At 43.7% G+C, this 21033-nt stretch overlaps 1 protein-coding gene across 1 annotated transcript; it reads right to left on the bottom strand.

Moving 5' to 3' along the window:
- Positions 1 to 517: 517 nt before the first annotated feature.
- Positions 518 to 11882, bottom strand: CLRN3 (clarin 3). Its single transcript, XM_038141488.1, has 3 exons — positions 10768 to 11882; positions 5171 to 5350; positions 518 to 2862 (listed from the first exon to the last, which is right to left on the bottom strand). Exons 1-3 carry the CDS (start codon positions 10994 to 10996, stop codon positions 2588 to 2590), a joined length of 684 nt encoding a protein of 227 aa, XP_037997416.1. The 5' UTR covers positions 10997 to 11882; the 3' UTR covers positions 518 to 2587.
- Between the last annotated feature and the right edge of the window lie 9151 nt (positions 11883 to 21033).

Consider the following 21033-nt stretch of genomic DNA (forward strand, 5'->3'; position numbering starts at 1 on the left):
CCGTTATCCCAGGGTGCTCCAAGCTGGCCTGGGACACTTCCAGGTATGGGGAAAAATGGATTTGTAGAGAATTTTAACAGTTTAATAGAAGGTTTATACGGTATGTATTTGTGTGTAAACACCAGGGATCCAGGGCCACCCTATAAATTCTAACTCCCCTCTGCACACAGGGCTCTGCTGCCACTTCCCAGCGCTGGCAGGGAGCTTTAGGGAAGCATTTGAGGGAATTTTCGGGTGAAAAGTCAGTGCCAGCTCTGTGTGTTCCCTCCTGCTGTGGCTGGTTGGTCCCTAATTCAGGAGAAATTACCGGCAACTCACAGAGAACTTCTGAATTTGAGCTTGTCTTGGGTGCCTGCTTTTGGAGCAAACTGAAAATGAAACCTTGCTATATTTAAAATTCTGCCTGGAAATATTGTACTCTGCAGTTTATTGCCCCAGATCAGTGGGGTTGGGGCAGGGATGTGTGGGTGCTCCTCGGCCCCATCCTGCCTGCTCCATCCCCGAGCAGCTCTTAGTGCTGGGAAGGGAATTTCTGCCCTCAAATTGAAATAAAAGATGCAGAGGCAGAATCCTGAGGTAGCTTTGTTAGTCAGCTGCAACTTGAACTCCTGTTTAAATCGGGTTTTCGTCGCGTTGTGGTGGCTTTGATCTGGCACTCGCATCAAAGCAGGTGAGATTTGTTACACAGAGACTTTCTGGTGTCTGCAGGCAAACAAGAGACCTCCAGTCTGGTTTTACCAGAGCCACGTGCTCCCACAGGCACCCAACAGCAGCATTTCTGTGATTTCCCAAACCAGTGCTTAGGTGCAGCACAAACTCCCAGGCAAGGGGAAGCTCCTGCTCCCCAGAGCTGGAATTCTCACTCCTCTTGGATTATTCTGACTCCATCCCTCCACCAGACCCCTCTGAGCTCCCCAGAGCTGGAATTCTTACTCCTCCTGCATTATTCTGACTCCATCCCTCCACCAGATTCCTCCGAGCTCCCCAGAGCTGGAATTCTTGCTCCTCCTGGATTATTCTGACTCCATCCCTCCACCAGACCCCTCTGAGCAGAGCTGTGGCACGTGACAGATGCTGGCTGGGCTCAACGCTGACAGATGAATGCTGAAACTGTAAAAATTTTTGCAGCCAAAGCAAAACTGGCAAGTGTTTGGCTCCACCATAACGTTTCCAGCCCTCCCCAGCACTTCCAGGCATGCAGAGCAAAGATCAGCCCTGATTTTATTGACCTGTGCCACCCCTCAAGTCTTAGAAATCCTCTTTTATTTTATTCCCCACTCTGCCCTCAGCACCCTTTCAAAGCAGGATGGGAAATCCCTCTGCTTTGGTTCCTTTGAAAGAGCTCAGCTGCACAAAGTGCTGGCTGCTTTCATCTCCAGACTTCATTTTTGTGACATAAATAGTGAGGATTCACCTCTTGTATCTCCTCATCCCCTCTTCAAAATGCTGTTTTGTCTCCACGAGCACCTCTTGTATCACAGGACAGATCTGGAGTGTGACTGAAAACCACACTGGAAAGCAACAGGAGGCTTTTTTTTTCTTTTTAAAGGAATAAAAAAGTCTCTCCTGGCTGCAGAGGTGAGGGACAAAGGGGCAGAAGTGCTCGACACGTGCTCTGAGCAGGATTTTGCCCTTTGGATCTGTCCCAAGGTCCCAGTGCTCATGCCCAGGGAGGAATGAGAAGGGAGCTCCCCACTCCTGTGTCTTGGTGAGCACATGAAATACTCCTCCAGCTGGGCATGGGATGGCCCTGGCCAGAAATCATCTCTGAAATCATCACCTGGGGGACTTTGTGCCAGGCAGGGACGCGTGGAGAGGGGCTGGGCTCACCTGCCCGAGGTGTGGCTTTGCCCTTGGCTCTTGGCAGTGCTCAAGCAGGATTTGCCTGCTGTTTCTGTGCATTGATAACCTGTAGATACTGGGCTTCTCTACTCTCATGGAGTTTTTGAATCATTTAGGCTGGAAAATCCATGGAGTCCAGCCTTTCCCCAGCACTGGCAAGGCCACCAGTGTCCCCAAGTGCCACCTCCACAGGGATGGGGACTCCACCCCTGTGTTCTGTGGATTTTGGCCACAAGTGCTCCCATGCCCAGGAGCCTCCAGACCTGCAGGAGATCCCTGAGCAGAGCAAGGAGAAAATGGAGCAGCAGCAGCTCAGTGACCATTTCTCCTCATCCCAAGGGATCCTGGTGTGTTCTGTCCCTCAAGATCCCAAATTCCACACAACTAAACGATGGCTTTGATCTCCCTGCTCAGACCAGCAGGCAGCTAAAACCAAACCAGGCTTTCGTGTCCTCCAAACAATCTGGGAATTGAAGTGTGCACACAGCTAAAACCAAACCAGGCTTTCATGTCCTCCAAACAATCTGGGAATTGAAGTGTGCACACAGCCAAAACCAAACCAGGCTTTCGTGTCCTCCAAACAATCTGGGAATTGAAGTGTGCACACAGCCAAAACCAAACCAGGCTTTCGTGTCCTCCAATCAATCAATCTGGGAATTGAAGTGTGCACGCAGTTCCCAGCAAATGGAAATTTGCTGTCCACATTAAAGTCATCTTCCTTCACAGCCTCCTTTCCAAGGTGTCCTTAAAACAGAATAACATCCTTTGGTGCATTCTCTATGGGTCTTTCCTGCTCTTTCTTCTTGGAATATCTGGCGTGGTCGTAGAAATAGATGATGACGAGAGAAGCGATGTTCAGGAAGAGGATGAGCAGCATGATCCAGTAGGAATATCCATAGTTGTGTTTGGATCCGAGCTGGGCCTGCAGGGAGCTGGAGCAGCTGTGGGCCAGCTCTTCAGACAGCTTGTTGCCTTCCACGTTCACGGGGAAAAGGATCATGGCTATGAGGATGAGGACTCCTGGAAAACAGAAATACGAATTTCAGAGGAGGAACTGTAGTGCTATATATGTAGTAATTTATAGTCTGCTTTAATTCTTCTCCCAGTCCAGGGATTTTAATCAATTTATTATCTAATATTAGCAATTCTACGGGGGCATTTTAAGAAGTTTGGCCCCACCCAATAGTATCTGATAGGTGTTTTGATATAGGCAATGATATAATCTAAAATTATTAGATTCTCACTGATTATTCTTAGATAAGGCCATTTAATTCTTTTTTTTTCATTTAATTTAGTGCTGATAGTATTGTGTATCCACCTCTTTGGTGATTTGTAAATGTCTGTTTGATATGAGCCCCAATTCAATGATGGGCAGTGTCACAGCTGGATAAAATGAAAGCAGCTGGATAGAAATCCCAGCTGGATGAAGCCCTGAGCAGCCTGGTCTGTGCTCAGGGTTGGCCCAAGAGCTTAGACTTGGAGACCTCCTGTTCTTTACAACTGGAATTATTGGATGAGTCTGGGAGAAGCCAAAATGTGATGTCTTATTAGACCTGGGTTTATTTCTTACAGCCTCCCAAATGTAAAAGTTCAGCTGCTTTGACATTTATCTCAATATTGCTGCTGCATCCCTGCTTTCCTCGTGCCAACAGAGCTGTAATCTCTGAACTTTGGAGGAACAGTTCCATTCCTCCTCTGCAGGCACCTCATCCTAGCCCAGCTCACGTTGAAACAGCTTCATTTTTTATTCAGGAGAGCACTGGTAGGAGAATTGGGCACCTCCAAGATGACCTCCCACATTAAATGATGTGTGATTTCCCATAAAAATGCACCCACAGCAAAATAACCCTCCAGGTCACAGCCCTTGCAGGGCTGTTAAAAGTAACCTCAGCCCTCAGCCATCACCAGAATTTGTTTTCTCCCCAGTAATAATTTTGGCCAGCCCGTGGTCCTTTCATTTCAGTCAGAGCTTGCAGGCTCAGGGGCTGGGTCAGCAAAAGCCTTCCCATGGGATGAGACAATGATCTGCTTTTCTCAGAAGTGAATAATTGTCTAATTAAGCTTTGTTCACTTTTCCTTCTGCGTTTCACAGCTGCTTCAGCACCTGTGTTAAAAAAGGGCTGATTTTCACTCCTCCACATGTGCTTGTAATAATGAAGATTATCTGCACTGCTCCCTTCCCACCAAGGCCTGGTTTTGTCCCCAGGACAGGGGGACACTGCTGGGGACACATTTTCCCTGGACCTGAAGAGCTTTAGAAGGCCAAAACACCCGTGCTGAAGCGCTCTGTAACCAGATGTCTTAAAAGGAAATTATCCCAGTGCAAGCCCATTATCAGAGGAACACCTAATCCTCTGGGGACTAACGGAGTGTGGGAGCTGAGTCGTGGCCAGGGCAGCACAGGAGGGCAGGGACAGGCAGGCTCAGTCCCGGCAGGATTGGGGTTCCCACCCCCAGCCTCTTGGGCAGCTTCACAGCTCCAAGGACTCAGCCTCTCCACCCTTTTTTTAATGCTTAAATAAGTTTAAACTCATTTTCACCTGTGAATTTCATTTTTTTAAAGACGGAAAATAATTTTTGTCACAGCTCACTCCTCCAAACTGCTGCCCCCCTATAAATGCTATCATAGAAATATTATTTTATTGCCATATCGTGTATTTAATCATATTTTAATAGTGCTTTTCAGGTGTGTCAGGAGGCACAGTTAAAAACCAAACCCAGAGAGCAGAATGCATTTCCAGGTGTTTCTTCTTGTAGCTCTACGTTCCTTAATGTCAGAATAGATATATATATTTATATATATATAAATTTAAAGATATAAATATAAATTTATAGATATAAAATATATAAAATTATATAAATTTTTAATATATAAGTTTATATATTATATATTATATGTTACCTGTATAACACATAGAAATAGATTGTATATAATTTATAATATATTATTTATTTTATATATAACATATAATACATATTTCATATAATATATCACATGTTTTACATAATATTATTATATCATATATAATTATTATCATGTAATATATAATCATAAAATATATATATTTTATATAATAGATATTTTATATATTATAATATTATAGATTATCTATATATTACCTATATATTATCTATATGTTATCTATATATTATATCATATTATATTATATTAAATTTTTCCTTTTATATTTTTATATAATTTGGAATAATATGAAAATAATAATATATATAATAGTAATAATATAATTATATAGATATATGTATAATACATGTATAAGGAATATATATACCTACATATAATGCATATAAGGACCAGGATGCCACTCACCACAGAGGGAATTCCAGGTGTAGACCCCGATGGGTCCCAGGAATGTCTGGTAGGGGTTGCTGACGGCGTTGGTGCAGGTGAAGCCCGCGCTGAGCAGGGAGCTCAGCAGGGCCAGCACCAGCACCACGACGGTGGCCACCACCAGGCTCCTGCTCCTGCTGCTGCTCAGCGCCTCTGAGACTGGAACAGAGGACAGGAGGGTGATGCCTTGGGCTTTCAGCTTTTCTGCTCTCCAAACCCTGCTGTGCTTTGGGGTAGGACCAAACTCCACGTGCAGTTAACTGGCTTCATGTCTCGGTCAGAAAAAACAATTCCTCCAAGCCTGAAACTCAGGGGCACCAAACGATGCCTGGAGTTTGGGCTCTGGTGCTTTGCACATTCTGTCCTGCATTGGTTTATAACTCTGAACTTGTTACAGTTATATACTGGATATATATACACATCAGTGTGTATGTATATATATATATATAGTATATATATAATATATATAGTATATATATATACTATATATATACAGTGTATAGTATATATATAGTATATATATATATCAGTATATATCTATATCAGTATACCATTATATACTGGATATATATATATATACACACACTATATATATATAGTATATATGGTACATATACTATATATACTATATATAGTATAGTATATATATAACTATATCTATATATAGTGTACTGTATATATATATATATACACACATTACAAAGTATATATACTATACAGTCTTGTATATATGACATTTTTTAACTCCATATAGTGTTAGCAAGCTCTCCTCACAGCTCAGTCCCACAGAATAATCCTTTTTCCTTTTCCTATATATACACTCTATATATAGTGTAGTGTATATATATATGTGTGTATATATATATATATATGTATGTATATATATATATATATATATACACTTCATAGTATATATTTATATAGTCCTCAGTAAGGTGCTGGTAACAAGATGCTCAACCCAAACACAATACCCTCAAAGTGTTATTTTGTTGAGGTGAATTATTTCCCCCCTCTCAATTTAGAGATTGAAGAGGCAGCTATAACGTGCTTTGTGTTGTAACAAATACAGTGACACTGTTTTGGAGCTCTGTTCAAAATAGGTGTTGTGAGAGACAGACTGCAGTAGGGAAATTCCCTTTCTGTGCTGATCTTGAACAGAGCATTATTGCAAAATACTCAGGTAGTGCATAACTGGGAGGAATCACAGCAGGGAAAAAAAAGAGTAAAAACCCCATAAAGAGGAATAAACATTATAAAAAGAGCTGTTGGCAAGGAATGAAAAGGAGAATTCCTCTCACATTTGATCTAATACTGCAGTACAAGTCAATTTCTGCTCGAGGCACTGGCAGGTAAGGATGTGTTATGGAAATCAGCTGTAAATTTAAGCAATTTTCCTGGAAGGAAAGGAGAGCAGGGCATCCAGGGGATATCCCTCAATGGAAGGGAAGGGAGCAGGTTGTACCCTGCACTCGGGCTGAAGCAGCCTGGCCATCACCTGTGATCTGTTTCTTGAAGAAGGAATAAGTCTGGAGCCAAACCAGACAGGATTGTGTAATTCCCCTCCGGCAGCCTCACTTATTTTTATCTCTCAGAACTTCTCCAGAACTGCTTGGCTTCATCTCCTGCACCCCCTAATTGATCTTGTTTATGTCTGACACTGAGCTGCAGTTTAGGGGGTGGCATTTTGGCAGCCTCCAGCTGTCATAGCCGCGTCTGCAACAGCACAAGGCTGGGGGCTCAAAAGAAAATGCTCTTCTCATGGCAGCTGATCCTTTTTTAAATCCCTAAGTAAAGCAGTCTGTGCAAACAGAAGGAATCTCCTGCAGCTGATCTATTTGAGTGGGATCAGACTCAAATATTTTGAGTGGTAACCTGCAGCTGGATAACCCCTGGATCTGTGTGAAACAACAATTCTAGAATGAAAACAGGGTTTGGTCAGATTTCTCCCTAATTTCCTGTATCTTCTTCAAGTTTTCATCCTTTATTCTTCCATGTTTGGGTAGGATTTCCCAGACTCTCCCTGAGCTTAGTCAGCCTTCCCAGCAGTTTTTACAGCTCTGCAATCACCCATGACACATCAGGGATTAATCACTGAAAAAAAGCCCAAAAACCAAACAAAAACTCCTGAGGAGGGAGTTCAACAGAGCTTCCCACTTTTCAGGAGATCCCTGGAAACTGATGAGAACACGAATGAATTCCAGCCATTTCCAAGCTTTTATATTGAAGTTAGAAAGTGAAATGATTCCTGTGTGCTGAGGTAAATTTGGAAAGGCTTCCTTGGGTGTTGCTGGCCTTGCTGGCTGCCAGCAGCTGGATAAATCCTGCCATTCCAGACTCCCTGGGCGTGGTTCTTCCCGAGCCTGGCTCAAGCTCTGCGTGTTTGACTTGGACCAGCCAAGGCTGTGTCCAAGCCTCCTCTGACAAACATTTTACTCCTAGCTGGTTCCTCTCTAAGGCAAATCATTCCAACAGCTCAGGAAGGCTCTGAGGAGTCTGGTTATCAAATAACTTTTGCATTCTGCCATCCCCAGAGCCTGGGGAGTGGCTGCAGTGATTTATTGCTCTGTTAAGGCTGGGGAAGAGCCACCCTAGCTGGGCACTCCATGCACAGGGCACTGCCAGAAATGACATTCCTTTGTCTTTCATCTTTATGCTTGGAAATTTCCTGGAATGTTGTGGTTTCTAGAGAAATAAGTTGGTTTTTTGTAAAGGCTGTTGATGATCTGCTTTTCAATGGCCACTGATAAAAGTCAACCTGGGCTATTCCTGAAAATAATCCCCAAGTTCTTGACTTGGATTTACCCTTCAGGGACTGTCCTTCTTTTCCCACACCCAAACATGACAATGCCATTTGAGAAATGCACGTGGGGTGCACAGCAGAGCCCCCAGGCAGGGCACAGCTGCTTTTAGATCATGCTGTGATTTTAAGGGATGTTTAGAACTCTTGTTGATGGCTGAAATGTTGGAATGGAGAAAGCTCAGCACTTTGTTCCTCCATAGCACTGGAAATCCATTTATTTAGGGATATCAGCAAAGGAAATGCATTTCCTCTCTTAGGAGGACAGGAATATAAATGAATTTGAATATGAAGAGAGAACATATGGAGTCCTAGGAAGTATTTTTCCTATTTCAATTATAAATGGAATAGAATGATTGAACTGACTGGTTTGGGTGGGAAGGGACTTTAAATCCCCCCCAGTGCCACCCCTGCCATGGCAGGGACACCTCCCACTGTCCCAGGTGCTCCAGCCCCAGTGTCCAGCCTGGCCTTGGGCACTGCCAGGGATGCAGGGGCAGCCCCAGCTGCTCTGGGCACCCTGTGCCAGCCCAGCACCCTCCCAGGGAAGCCTTTCTTTACCAAATAATATAAAATATGATAATTATGCTTATTCCAGAGCCTAAGAATTAACTTCCAGTCAGTTCTTCTCATTCTGGATACCTGCCTGACAGAATCAGTGGGGGATGTGGGAAATCCCAAATTTAGATTATTGATAAAGCATCACTTTCCTTCAGCAGCTGTGGGAGGAAACTCACTCATCCAGCAGCTCACTGATTTTGTTCATCCCTAGATAACTGATGGGGAGAGTTGAGATCACTTTTTGTAAATGTTCTCCCAGCATTTGATCAATGATAAGCACAAAACCCCAAATCCGGTGAGGGAAAACCCAACACCACCAATGCAGACCAGGCAGGGAACTGAAACCCTTCACTGACAGCAGGGTGTTGTGAGTTCATGTCATTAATTCTGATTAAAATCGATCTGGTGGCAACACCCAGCCCTGGCACTGGGCTGTGGGAGCTGCTTTAGACAAAGGCAGGGCACAATCCCTGGGCTGCAGCCAGCCTGGAACCTCCTGTGCCATCAGCTCCCAGGGCGGGATTCCACCTTTCCCACAGAGCCACGTTAACATCAGCCAGAGCTGCCATGGCTCAAGGTTTGGGGCTTCAGCCAACTACAGCCACATAGAAATAAATGATTTATTTATTTATTATTATTTACTCTTCTGAAAAATCACTTTTGTTGCTCTGCTGTGGCTGCAATAAGATAAGCTGGAATGATTTGGGATTTTGCGCTTGTTATGTAACAATACCAACCCGTGCTCCACCTCCTGCTGGGAATCTGCTGTGCTCGGGGTTCCCTGAGAACAGGAATGAAATGGAATCCAGTCCAACATGGGGACTGGCTTGTGCAACACAGCTCTGCCACCGTGGGAATTCAGGTGCTTCTGCAGGTGCAATTCCAGGAATAAATTAGGGGAAGAGCCTAATTTATTAGGCTGGAGGTTTAGATCTGCTGTGCTGGGACATCTCACAACAGCCTAGCAAAAAATGAAATTATTTCTTAAAGGATCTTAAAATCCCAGATTGGTTTGGGTTCAAAGGGACCTTAAATCCCATCCAGTGCCACCCCAGCCATGGCAGGGACATCTTCCAGTATCCCAGGCTGCTCCAAGCTCCAATGTCCAACCTGGCCTTGGACACTTTCAGGGATCCAGAGGCAGCCACAGCTGCTCTGGGCACCCTGTGCCAGTCCTTATACCTAATTTAAATCCATGTCTCATATTTTAAATTACTTGACCTGCTCAGATTTTTGGTAGCTTTTTTTTTGAGTGGCTTTTCTCCCTTTCCCACGTGTCACCAGCATTATTGCTCTGAACTTGATGAGGCAGCCAGGCAGATAAAATAAGTGCAAACCCTTGATCCTTGCAGCAGCTTTCAGGTTTATCTACCCTTGGGTGTTGTTTTGTGTGTTTTGTTCTTTTTCCTGCAGCAGCCTTCAAATCTTTATCCAAACAGGGCTAATTCAGCAGCAGGCAGCAAAATGTTTAAAGTCAAAACAATAAATTAACATAATGAAATGCAAGGTGAGTTAGGTTTGTAAATCCCTTAATTAAGTGATGAGCGTTGCTTTTCTGTTCCTCACCGAACTTCCAAAAATCAAAGTCAATTTGACAGAAAGCTCCCATTTTGTGTTTTTTTTTCCTTTATTCCAAGGTGCAGGCCAAGATGACATGTGGTAAGTTGTTATTGTTGAATTTCTGTGGGTTTTTGGGGGTCTTATACCATTTAAATTCTTGTTCTCACTTCAAGTATTGTAAGATGGATACTCCATCAACGGTACGAGTAGGAAGATCTTGGGCTTGGGTGGGATACTGGGAAGGAATTCCTCCCTGTGAGGATGGTGATGCCCTGGAATGGCTTTCCAAGGGAGGTTGTGGCTGCTCCTGGATCCCTGGAAGTGTCCAAGGCCAGTCCAGTTCCTTCCCAGTATCCAACCCAAACCTGAGATCTTACTGATCTTACTGACAGAGGTATCCATCTTAAAATAGTTTAAGTAACTTTGAAATATGAGACATGGATTTAAATTAGACGTAAGGACTGGCACAGGGTGCCCAGAGAAGCTGTGGCTGCCCCTGGAACCTTGGAAGTGACCAAGGCCAGGCTGGATGGAGCCTGGAGCAGCCTGGGACAGTGGAAGGTGTGGGAAAGGGTGGGAATGGATGGGATTTAATCTCCCTCCAAACCCAAACCAGTCTGGGATGCTCTGATCCACTTCCAGCTGCGCCAGCACTTACCTTGGAAGGTGGTTTTGGACACCTGGAGTCCTGCATCCACGAACTGCTCGCAGGTGCCGCTGAAGAGGCCGTAGGTGAGGCTGACGGTGACGGCGGAGCCGGTGCGCGAGAACCGGACCTCGCTGCTCACCCACTGCGGGGTGGCCAGCACCACGCAGATCACCACGAAGGAGCACACACAGGCACAAAAGGAAGAGGCGAACATGGAGGTTTTCTTCCTGGACGGCATCTTTGCCCAGATTTTTTTCCCCTCAGCTCAGAGGATTTGGTTCCCTTTAGTCCCGTGCACCATGAGGGGGATTCCTCCTCGGCGCTGTCCGAGCACAAAGTCGTTCTGGTAAAACTTTAAGCAAACAGCAGCGGCAATAAAAATGTAAAATAATTGAACTTTGCCCTCGGGAAAAGGTGTTGCCATGGGGACAACCAAAGCAGCCTGGCAAAGGCCGCAGGGATTGTCCATGGGTGATTTATGGTCCTTGCCAAAGCGTCGCTTCGCAGATCCCAGCTCTGGCACATTCCCAGCTCCTCCTGGGACAGCTCTGAACTCCCTGCTTCTTGCTCTTCAAATCCTGACAGCCAGGCTGCAATCTGCCAGTCTCTATCTAATCTCTCTCCAGTATGTTATGATAAAGTTGTAAAATGTTCCTTCTCCGTTCAGCTTGCACAAGCAGCTGCCCAACCATCCTTTGGGGAAACCTCCTGAATTCTTTAAATTTCAGAAAACGTGGTGTTGGTCTTGGCTTTTGGTGGTGTGAGGAGGTTCTGTCTATTGTCAGTAGGTTCTTTTCTAAGAAAGACCTCTAATTCCTGATTAAATTCCACATATTTTTAGAGAACAGCTCCTTCCCTTTTGCTTTTTGTCAGAGAGGAACCAAATACCAGGAGCAGGGCTTCATTTCAGGGAAGCAGTGGATATGTACAGGGAGAAATCCTGGAAAAAATCTATTCTGGACTAGAAAACAAGGGAATATATTCATTTTTTTGATCCCAGCTGACTTAAACAGTGACCAGAGAACGCAATTTCAAACAGAACCTTCATTGCTTCATGAAAAGACTGGAGCCAAATTTCAAGAATTTCAGATAAACTCAGTCCCCATCATTTTGGCCTCAAACCTGGAACATGAATGAATAATTTATTGTCAGTGTAGAGTAACAGAGATTCCATTTGCTTTTATTTCTATTAATTATAATGTCATTATCCCACTTTATACTGAAGCCCTGCTCCTGGATCATCCAGAGCTTTTTGAATTAACCTTTAGGGCACAATCTCTGGAGTTCTTGTCCTGAAGCCTCCCTGCTGTGTCCTGTGATGACAGGGAGAGATTCCTGAATTTTTTATGGATTTGAAATAGCCAAGAATTTCTCAGGAGGAGTAAATACCTGGGAAAATACTTATTCTGCAATGCAGTTGTTATTGAACTGAGATTTTTCTGGTTTTATGGTTTTTTTGATCCCAAACATTAAAGCAGTAATTAGATTTGAAATCCATGGATTTTATTTCTATTGTCTTGTGATTTTTATTTTCTTTTTCAAACTACTTGAGACTTTGATGATATCTTTGAGTTCATTATTTATAGGAATATATAAATATAATTTTAAAAAATTATTTAAGTTTTATTCTTAAATAATCAAAATGTTTCAATAACACAGTGGAAATCAGTCAGGATTGGATTGAAGCTCTGAGGAATGAGGGGAAATTTCTTGCCCTGTATAAAATAATACGAAACCTGCCTGACTTTCTGCCCAGCACCCAGTTAAACTTTAACCACAGAAATCCGGGGAGGCTCTGTTCGGCTGATCCACCTCTCCAGGTTCATTAATCCAACAGTTCTGCTCTCCACAGGACATAGTCCAAGACTTTACAATCCAAGGATGTTTTCTAATAAACTGAGCTGGAACCTGCCCTCCTGCCACCAGCAGTGCCACATGACCCCTCTGAAACATGGGTAAAAAAATTCAATATTTAAGAGCTGACATTTGTCTGGGTAAAAACTTCCAGGCAGTTATTTTTCAGCTCCTTCAGCGTTGAAGAATTGAGCCCGCAGCCCTTTAAAAATTCTGAATAGCAGAGACTCAGAGCATGTGGACAGCCTGGAGTTCCTGCCTTGCAGTCTGCCTCAATTATATCGAGTTTTTGGTGACTCAGCTCAAATTGTTATGGCTCAAATCATTGAACCTCGCCTGTGGCTCAGGGAATTGCTCTGTAAATGAGACCATAATTTGCTTTTTTCTTGCTTGTCACCTTGAGGTTCATTCTCTGCCTAGACTGTGATTCCTTGTCTTTTTTTTCTTTTTTTTTCCTCACAGCTACCTGTAAAAACATCACAAACCCTGGAATTAAAGCTGCAGTTTGACAGGACACACCTCGTCTTGAGGGAGAAAGGAGAAAAGATTGGTTTCCTCTGACTCAGAGAAAATATTTCCTGATCAGCACCTTCTCAACTCTGCCCCCACTGACCCTGACTCAGCCCTGGCAGCAGCTAAAGAGAAAAATCAGATTATTTGTTATGAGCCAGGGGGGCAGCAGAGAGAGCTGCAATCCTCTGCTGCATAAAAATACCCCTCGTTTTTAAATCTTGCTGATGTGAGTACCTCCCTTCTGTTTCAATCAATTTCTTTTAGATCAAAAATACAACAGGAAAGGTTTTAAATGCAAACTTTTCCTGCACATCTATTCTTTAATGTTGCAAACACATTCCTACATAGGAAAAAAAAAGAAATCCTCTGGTGGTTTGCCCAAGGTTCCAGAAGGAGCAGAGATCAGGGGGGAATTCTTCCCTGGGAAGGTGCCCAGAGCAGCTGGGGCTGCCCCTGGCAGTGCCAAGGCCAGGCTGGAGCAGCTGGGACAGGGGAGGTGTCCCTGCCATGGCAGGGGTGGCACTGCGTGGGATTTAAGGTCCTTCCCAACCCAAACCCTCCTGGGATTCTGGGATGTTCTCCCAAGAGCATCCTTTGGATAGTTTAGTTTTTATTTTAGATAAATTGCAGATTATATAAAGGAAGTTTATTACATTAAATATTAGGATGGATTAAATATTAGGATTGATTTAGATTTGTTAATTTATTATTCTTATTCATTATTATTTATGTTATGTTTTATGTTTATTTATGCTTATTATGCTTATTATGTTTATGTTTATTATGACATTATATTTATGTTTATTATATCTCATTTTTATTCATTTCTATTTATTATAGTTTAGTTATAGTTATATATAGTTTAGTTTTAGTATAATTATTTAGTTTTATTATAATTTTAATTATTATATTTATCCCTTATTTATTATTATTGTTATTTATTTAGATTTATTTATTTGTTTATTAGATTACATACTAGGATTTATTAAGAATATTATTTTCAGTATTTAGGGGAAATTGAATATTTTTAAAAAGTGATTTAATAGATTTAAAGGAGGAGAAGGAAAGGAAAGGCTGAAAAGCCTTATTTCTTGGGTTTTTTTTTTTTAACAAATGGGGTGTAATTACTAATAAATTTTAAAAATATGATATTGGAATTAGGATGTAGGGTAGGATGAAGAAACCACAAAGTGCCAGCAGGGCTGTGGGAACCCAGGACATCCCTCTGGGTGCCCTGGATGGCCAGAGCCGCTGGCAGGGGGCTCTGAGACCCTGGCAGCAGCCAAAGACACACGTGGGGTTTTGATCTGAGCCCGTGGAGCAAATCACCAACTCTGTATGGAGAATCACAAGCCACACACACAAGTTCAGGCATTGCAGTAGAAGCAGTCACAAAGTGAAAGGAAGGGTTTCTGAGTGCTGTACAGGGGGGTTTGAGCCTTGTACACAGGGGTCCAAGTTTTGTACTTGGGGTCAGGGGTTCTGAGATGGAGGGATCTGGGTGTGCCCTGTCCTCCTCCTTTCTCCTTCCCAGCCTCCATGTCTTTGGTGATGTTGGCACTCACAGATTGGTTTAGAGTAGAAAGTCACCATTCAATATGGACAGTAGGCATTGGGGAAAAAGAATAAACATGTAACACGGAATGTGTGATATAAAAGATGGCAGCAGCCCCTGGGAGGGCAGTGTGCCTTTGTCTGACCTGCTGAACGGGCCACAGCAGCTCAGGAGAAGAATCTTTTAGATAAACAACAATAAACAACCTAAAGAACAGACAACAGAGGACTGCTGAGTCTTTCTTTGAAGGCACGGGTTGGAGCAGAGACCTTTCCATCTTTCAGGGTCACCCCAATCCGGGGCTTGAGACCCCACACAGGGCAAGATCCAAGCTCTGGCTCCAGGTCAAAGCCCTCAGCTGTGCCCAGCAGCAGCCAGGGAGATTCAAGGTGGAGCCATTGGTTCAGTGTGCTGCAGCTGCACTGCTTCCCTGCCGCTGGTTTGAAAATGTTCTGCTGAGATCTTCCATTTCCATGTGAAATGCACGGCAGGGTGACTGGCAGCAGGCTCGGCAGGAGGTGCTGCTGCTATCTGGGATCTTCCGTGGGCCCGGTGGATCCTCGTGACCCTCTGCCGTCCTTGCCGACAAAAACACGACGAAGAAAGGCAGAGGAAGGCGAAAGTCCAAAAAGCTAATATAATCCACGCGTGTGAATTCCCAGCTCCTGCGTGCTGTCTCCGACCGAAGTGGGAGTCGAAAACACGTTGGGCACCTCCTGAAGGAACCCGTGGGTTTCGGGCTGTAAATCCTCCTGGCTGGTTTGGGATCTAAGCTCACACGGATCCTACAAGGACGAAGTAAAGGACAAGAAGCGCTCTTTCTCCACGTGGTTCTGATGTCCTGTTTATTAGCTGGAAAGGGACATCTGCATCGTAGGGCTTCCAGGTGAATAAAGAGGAAGAGCCCCAAACCCAAGGGACATTTATACCCGTGGAATGGGAGGCGGGGATGGAAGGCCGCAGCCAAGGGGACACCAGTGAGGAGGGGTGAAGGGAGGAGCTACAGGGGACAGATCACCTTACCAAGGGAATAACCATCTGAGGAATAACCACCTGAGGAATAAAAGGGGGGAAACATTTGTATAACACAACACCCAGTGCAGCACCCAAATAACAATCTAGTGCATCACAACACTCGTGTGTCCCACGAGCCCCGAGATCCTTCTGCACGTCCATCTCCCACCTCTGGCTGCAGAGGAGCTCAGCTGCTCCGTCCCTCGGCTGCTTTTGGCTCCAAAAAGATTCCAGAAACTTCCAGGATGTGCAGGATCGGCCCACGGGCTCCCTCAGGATCCAGCCCCGGGTTGCCAGTGCTGTCTCTCCCTCTTCTGGGATGGATAAACTGCGAATAAAGCAAATTATGGAATATAAAGAATAAAGTCCAGGTGTTTTCCTCCGGCACTTTGTAGCCAGCATTCAGCTGGAAACAGGGATTTGTTTGTGCCTTTGGTCTGGAGGAGGGAAATGGGATAAAGCACCATGATTTTCTGGGAGCTGGGGTTGAGAAATGTGAAGCTGCACTGATCTGCAAAACGATTGCAACAACTCCTTGGAAAACTTTGGAACTCCTTGGAAAAGAGGGGTGTGAGCAGCATGTTTATGGATCCCTGCCCGTGGGGTGGATTTGCACCATTCCATCTCCTGATTTCTTCTCTCCTGACTTTTATATTTTTTTATTAATTCATTATTTTATTAACAGTCTTTTGTGACTATTTTTAAATGAATTCATTATTTTATTAATAGTATTTTCTGACTATTTTTAATTAATTAATTATTTTATTAACAGTCTTTTCTGGCTATTTTTAAATTAATTCATTATTTTATTAACAGTCTTTTTTGGCTATTTTTAAATTAATTCATTATTTTATTAACAGTCTTTTCTGACTGTTTTAAAATTAATTCATTATTTTATTAATATTATTTTCTGACTGTTTTTTAATTAATTCATTATTTTATTAACAGTCTTTTCTGACTGTTTTTAAATTAATTCATTGTTTTATTAACAGTGTTTTCTGACTGTTTTTAAATTTATTCATTATTTTATTAATAGTCTTTTTGGACTATTTTTTTTTTCCACAGCACTTTTGAAAGACAAAGCAAGCACGTTTGAAATGTTGCTTGGATTTCTTGCCAGAAAACGCCCAGAATTTCTCAGCTGACAGCTCCATCCCAGGATGGTTGTGGATGTCTCAGCCCTGACGTTGGAGTGGGATCACAGCTGGAATATTGTCCCTCAGACAGGTGGAATGTTGTCACCAACCCCTCAGAGCTCAATCCTCTCACCCCAGCAGGAACTGGGAAAAAAATAGGTGAAAAAAAAATAGGATTATTTCCAACTGGGAATTAAAAGAAATGGAAGATCCCAAAGCCAGCAGACTGGAATCAGCACCAATGTCCAAAATCCTGGTTTAAAGCGATTATTGCTGCCAGGCCATCCCGTGGGTGTGAGTTGTGCCCACTCTGATTTTTGGAAAAAGGCCTGAAGTGCCAGGAAAAGAAGGAATGGCTCCAAATTTCCAGGTGAGCTGGGACATTGGGAAGTAGGGACAGCCCTGAAATTGCTTTTTCTCAAAGATATTGGGGTAAGAAATGACCCAGCAGTAAGATTTGATGGAAATAAATCCTTCCATGGAAATCCTCCCCAGCTTCTCCCAGGACACCCATCCTGGCAGGGGAAGGAGAGCAGCAGCTCCCTGGGCAGCTGGCTCCTTCTTTGTCCTGGTTGTCCCCATTTCCAAGCTGGAAAATCCTTGGGGGCAATGTTTGCAGGCCATCATGGTAAAATAAAAAGTTTTAAAACGAAATATTGACATTATAGAGATATTTTCCTTTTTTTTTTCCTCACTCCAGAAGTCAGTGTCTGCATTTCCCCAAACAGCAGAGCTCCCCTAAAGCCTTTAAGATCTCTCAGGGTGTCTTTGCCCCACACCCTGAAAGATGCCACAGCTTTAAAAATTGTGGTTTTGCTGTTAAAATGTTTTAATTTATGCCTGAAGAGTGAAATTAAGTGGCCAAGTGCAGTTTATTGAAGGGTGAGGGGCAGAAACCACTTCTGGCATCTGAAGAAATGGCAAATGCAGCCTTTGCAATATTTGCATTGAAATAAAACGTGGCTTTGAAGCTGCTTCAAGGTGAGGAGAGTCTCAAACAACCCCTTGAGGTGGAGGTGGAGAGAAGAGCAGGCAGGGCAGGCTTTCCCTTATTGCAATTTCTGTAACAATTCTAAAGAGATGGAGCTTTGAACACTTCAATCCATTCCTACAGACTCCTAATTTCAGATTCCAAATGGAAAATCCTTCCACAAACAGCCCTTTGAGGTCATTAAATTAACTACTGCTGCAATATCATGCTTTTGCCCAATAATTCCTACTTTAAAGAGTTTTCCTTGTGTTTTCAGGCTGAGATGTTTTTGCAGCCTCAGAAATCCTGGCTCTGTGTCAGTTTTTTGCCGTCCTGCCTCTGATTTCCTGATCTTTACAGGAATTTACACTTTTTCTTCCAGTACAGCAGCAAAAAGACTGATCCACCCTGCTCTACCAAGGGCGTCACATTGGAACACCCAAATAAAATGTTGGTGGTCAAATATTGCCTCTTTCCTACCATTGATTTTCTTGATCTTGCCCAGTTTTTCCTACTTTGAAGAGCTTTTCCTGAACTTTCAGGCTGAGATGTGTTTGCAGCCTCAGAAATCCTGGGTCTCTGTCAGTTTTTTGCTGTTCTGCCTCTGATTTTCTGATTTTTTTGGGGAGGAATTTGTGATTTTGGTGATATCTTTGAGGTCACTATTTGTAGGAATAGATAAATATAATTTTAAAGACTTAAAGACTTTTAAGTTTTGTTCCTAAAGAATCAAAATGCTTCATGAACATAGTGGAAATCAGCCAGGATTTGATTGAAGCTCTGAAGAATAAAAGGAAATTTCCTACTTTATATAAAATAATAAGAAACCTTATTTTTCTTCCACTACAACAGCAAGGAGACCAATTTACTGCGCTGCCACCAAGCTTAGCATGCTGGAATACCCAAAATAAAATGTTGGTGTTCAAATATTGCATTTTTCCTACCATTTATTCCCTGAGCTTGAGGCAGAGAGTGCCAGGGAGCCTGGAATCGCTCTGGGTGAAGTTCCCAGCAGTTCTGGTGGAATAATGTTCCTTCCAAGGAAGGGATGCAGGGGCTGGGGCCAGCCAGGAGCCGTGGGAGGCCCTGCAGCATCTCTGGAAAATTGGAAGCAAAGGTGCAAAGGCTGCCAAAGAGCTGCCACTGCTGAGAGGGGTTTGATTTGTGATGGAAAGAGAGGAAAAGACACCTGGGCTGGGAGCTGGAGCAAGGAAAGCCCCTGTGGGATATTGGATTATCCCAGAATTGGGATAAACGTGGGATCAGCTGCTGGCTGTTGTCTTATTTTTGCGCAATATTTCAGCCTTGCACTTTGTTAAATTTATTTTTTGGTTCAGCTTCTGTCTGCCTTCTGCCAAGGTCATTAAATTGCTACTGAATGGCTACAAATGCCACAGCAGCCTTGTTTGTCATCCTCTCCCCTTTCTCAGCGCAGAAACTCCCTTCAGAGCTGGTCTGCAGAGATCTGAAATTGGGTTTCAAGACATTTCATCCCTCAGATCCCCACTCCTGGACGTTAAACCTGGATTTCTGGCTGGAGCTCTCTATCAGGGAGCGTCACCCTGGGTTGTTTTTCTGCAGCCAACAAAAAACCAGCCTCGGGCTGTTGGCTCCAGCTCCTTGATGTATCCTGGAAAACACAAGTGGCACAAACCTGGCTTGGAGCATCCTGGATGAGCCTGGGGGGGTGCAGAGCTGGGGACTAACGAGGCTGAATTATCAATCTAATCATCAATTATGGATGTGGGTGGGGAAGATTGGATGGTTTTTTACAGCTTTATTTCACAACTGCACAATTTATTTAGATATTATTTAGATGTTCCCCTTCTCTCCAGAAAATCCTTACACACCAAATAATTTATTAAATACTTTATTGTACAACTTGGCTTCCCATTTCTGTCTCATGACTAATTAATTTGGGGACCACACAGCCTAATAGTATCTTTAATTCCTGCACTAATAGAAAATGTGGTCATTTTGTCCAACACACACAATAATTCTATTTATTTTATTGCCTATTTAAATTAATATCCAATTCCTTGCAAGTGGTTCTCAGTGAGAAAATCGCTGAGCTGCAGTCATTTATCTGCAAAAATGTTCCTTAAAACCCAGCTCCTCCTTGGTGCTGTGCCCTGCCACGTCTGCTCACGGGATTTCAGCCCCCACCAAATTGCTGTTTCCCTGTCAACACGATGCCAAAGGGCTGTAATTAAGCCCTGATGAAGTTTCCTGCAGAAGACACAAACATTTACAGATGTTCTGATTTATTTTTTTTTTGTCTTCTGGTGGGTCTTTCTTCACAGCTCCCAATTGTCTGACATCCTTCGGAGCACCTAAATATTGCCTGCATGGGTGTGGGGGTTTGGAAAATGACTCAGAGAATCACTGAGGTTGGGAAAGTTTATTACAATCACTTGGATCTCTCCTGGAGGAGGGATTTCTCCTGCTGGCATGCTCCTCTTGCTCTGGGACATGTTGTGGAAAACTTAAATATGATGTGCATGGGTATTGGGGGTTTGAAAGTAATCCAGAGTTTGGTTAAGGTCAGGAAAGACTTTTAGGATCACTTGGATCTCTCCTGGAGGAGGGATTTCTCCTGCTGGGATGCTCTTCTTGCGCTGGGACATGTTGTGGAAAACTTAATATATTTTATATAATAGTATATGTAGTTTATATATAGTATAATATAGTGTGCCTTGATATGGGGAAGGTTGAAAGTAAAATATAGAAACATTAAGATTTGGGAAAGACTTTTAGGGTCTCTCCTGGAGGAGGGATTTCTCCTGCGGGGATGCTCTTCTTGCTCTGGGACATCCTTAGGAAAACCTAAACACGGTGTGCATGGGCATTGAGGGGTTTGAAAGTACTCCAGAGTTCGATTAATTTTAGGAAAGACTCTTAGGATCTTTCCTGGAGGAAGGATTTCTCCTGCTAGGATGCTCTTCTTGCTCTGGGACATCTTGTGGCAAACTTCAACACGGTGCGCATGGGTGTGGGGGTGTCTGAAAGCAACGCGGAGAATCGTTGGGCAAGACTTTGCAGATGGCTTGGATCCCTCCTGCAGCGGGGATTTCTCCTGCCGGGAGGCTCCTCTGGCTCTGGGAAAGGTGTGCAGCAGGGACTGCAGCCAAGATGTGGCTCCCGACTCCCGCAAATCCCCTCCTCCCTGCCCTACTTCCCCACCTGCCGCTGCTGTTCCGGGCGTCCCGCCTCGCTGTCCCTCGCAGGGGACA

Source organism: Motacilla alba, chromosome 6 (assembly GCF_015832195.1).
Source record: "Motacilla alba alba isolate MOTALB_02 chromosome 6, Motacilla_alba_V1.0_pri, whole genome shotgun sequence".
Lineage (NCBI taxonomy): Eukaryota > Metazoa > Chordata > Aves > Passeriformes > Motacillidae > Motacilla > Motacilla alba.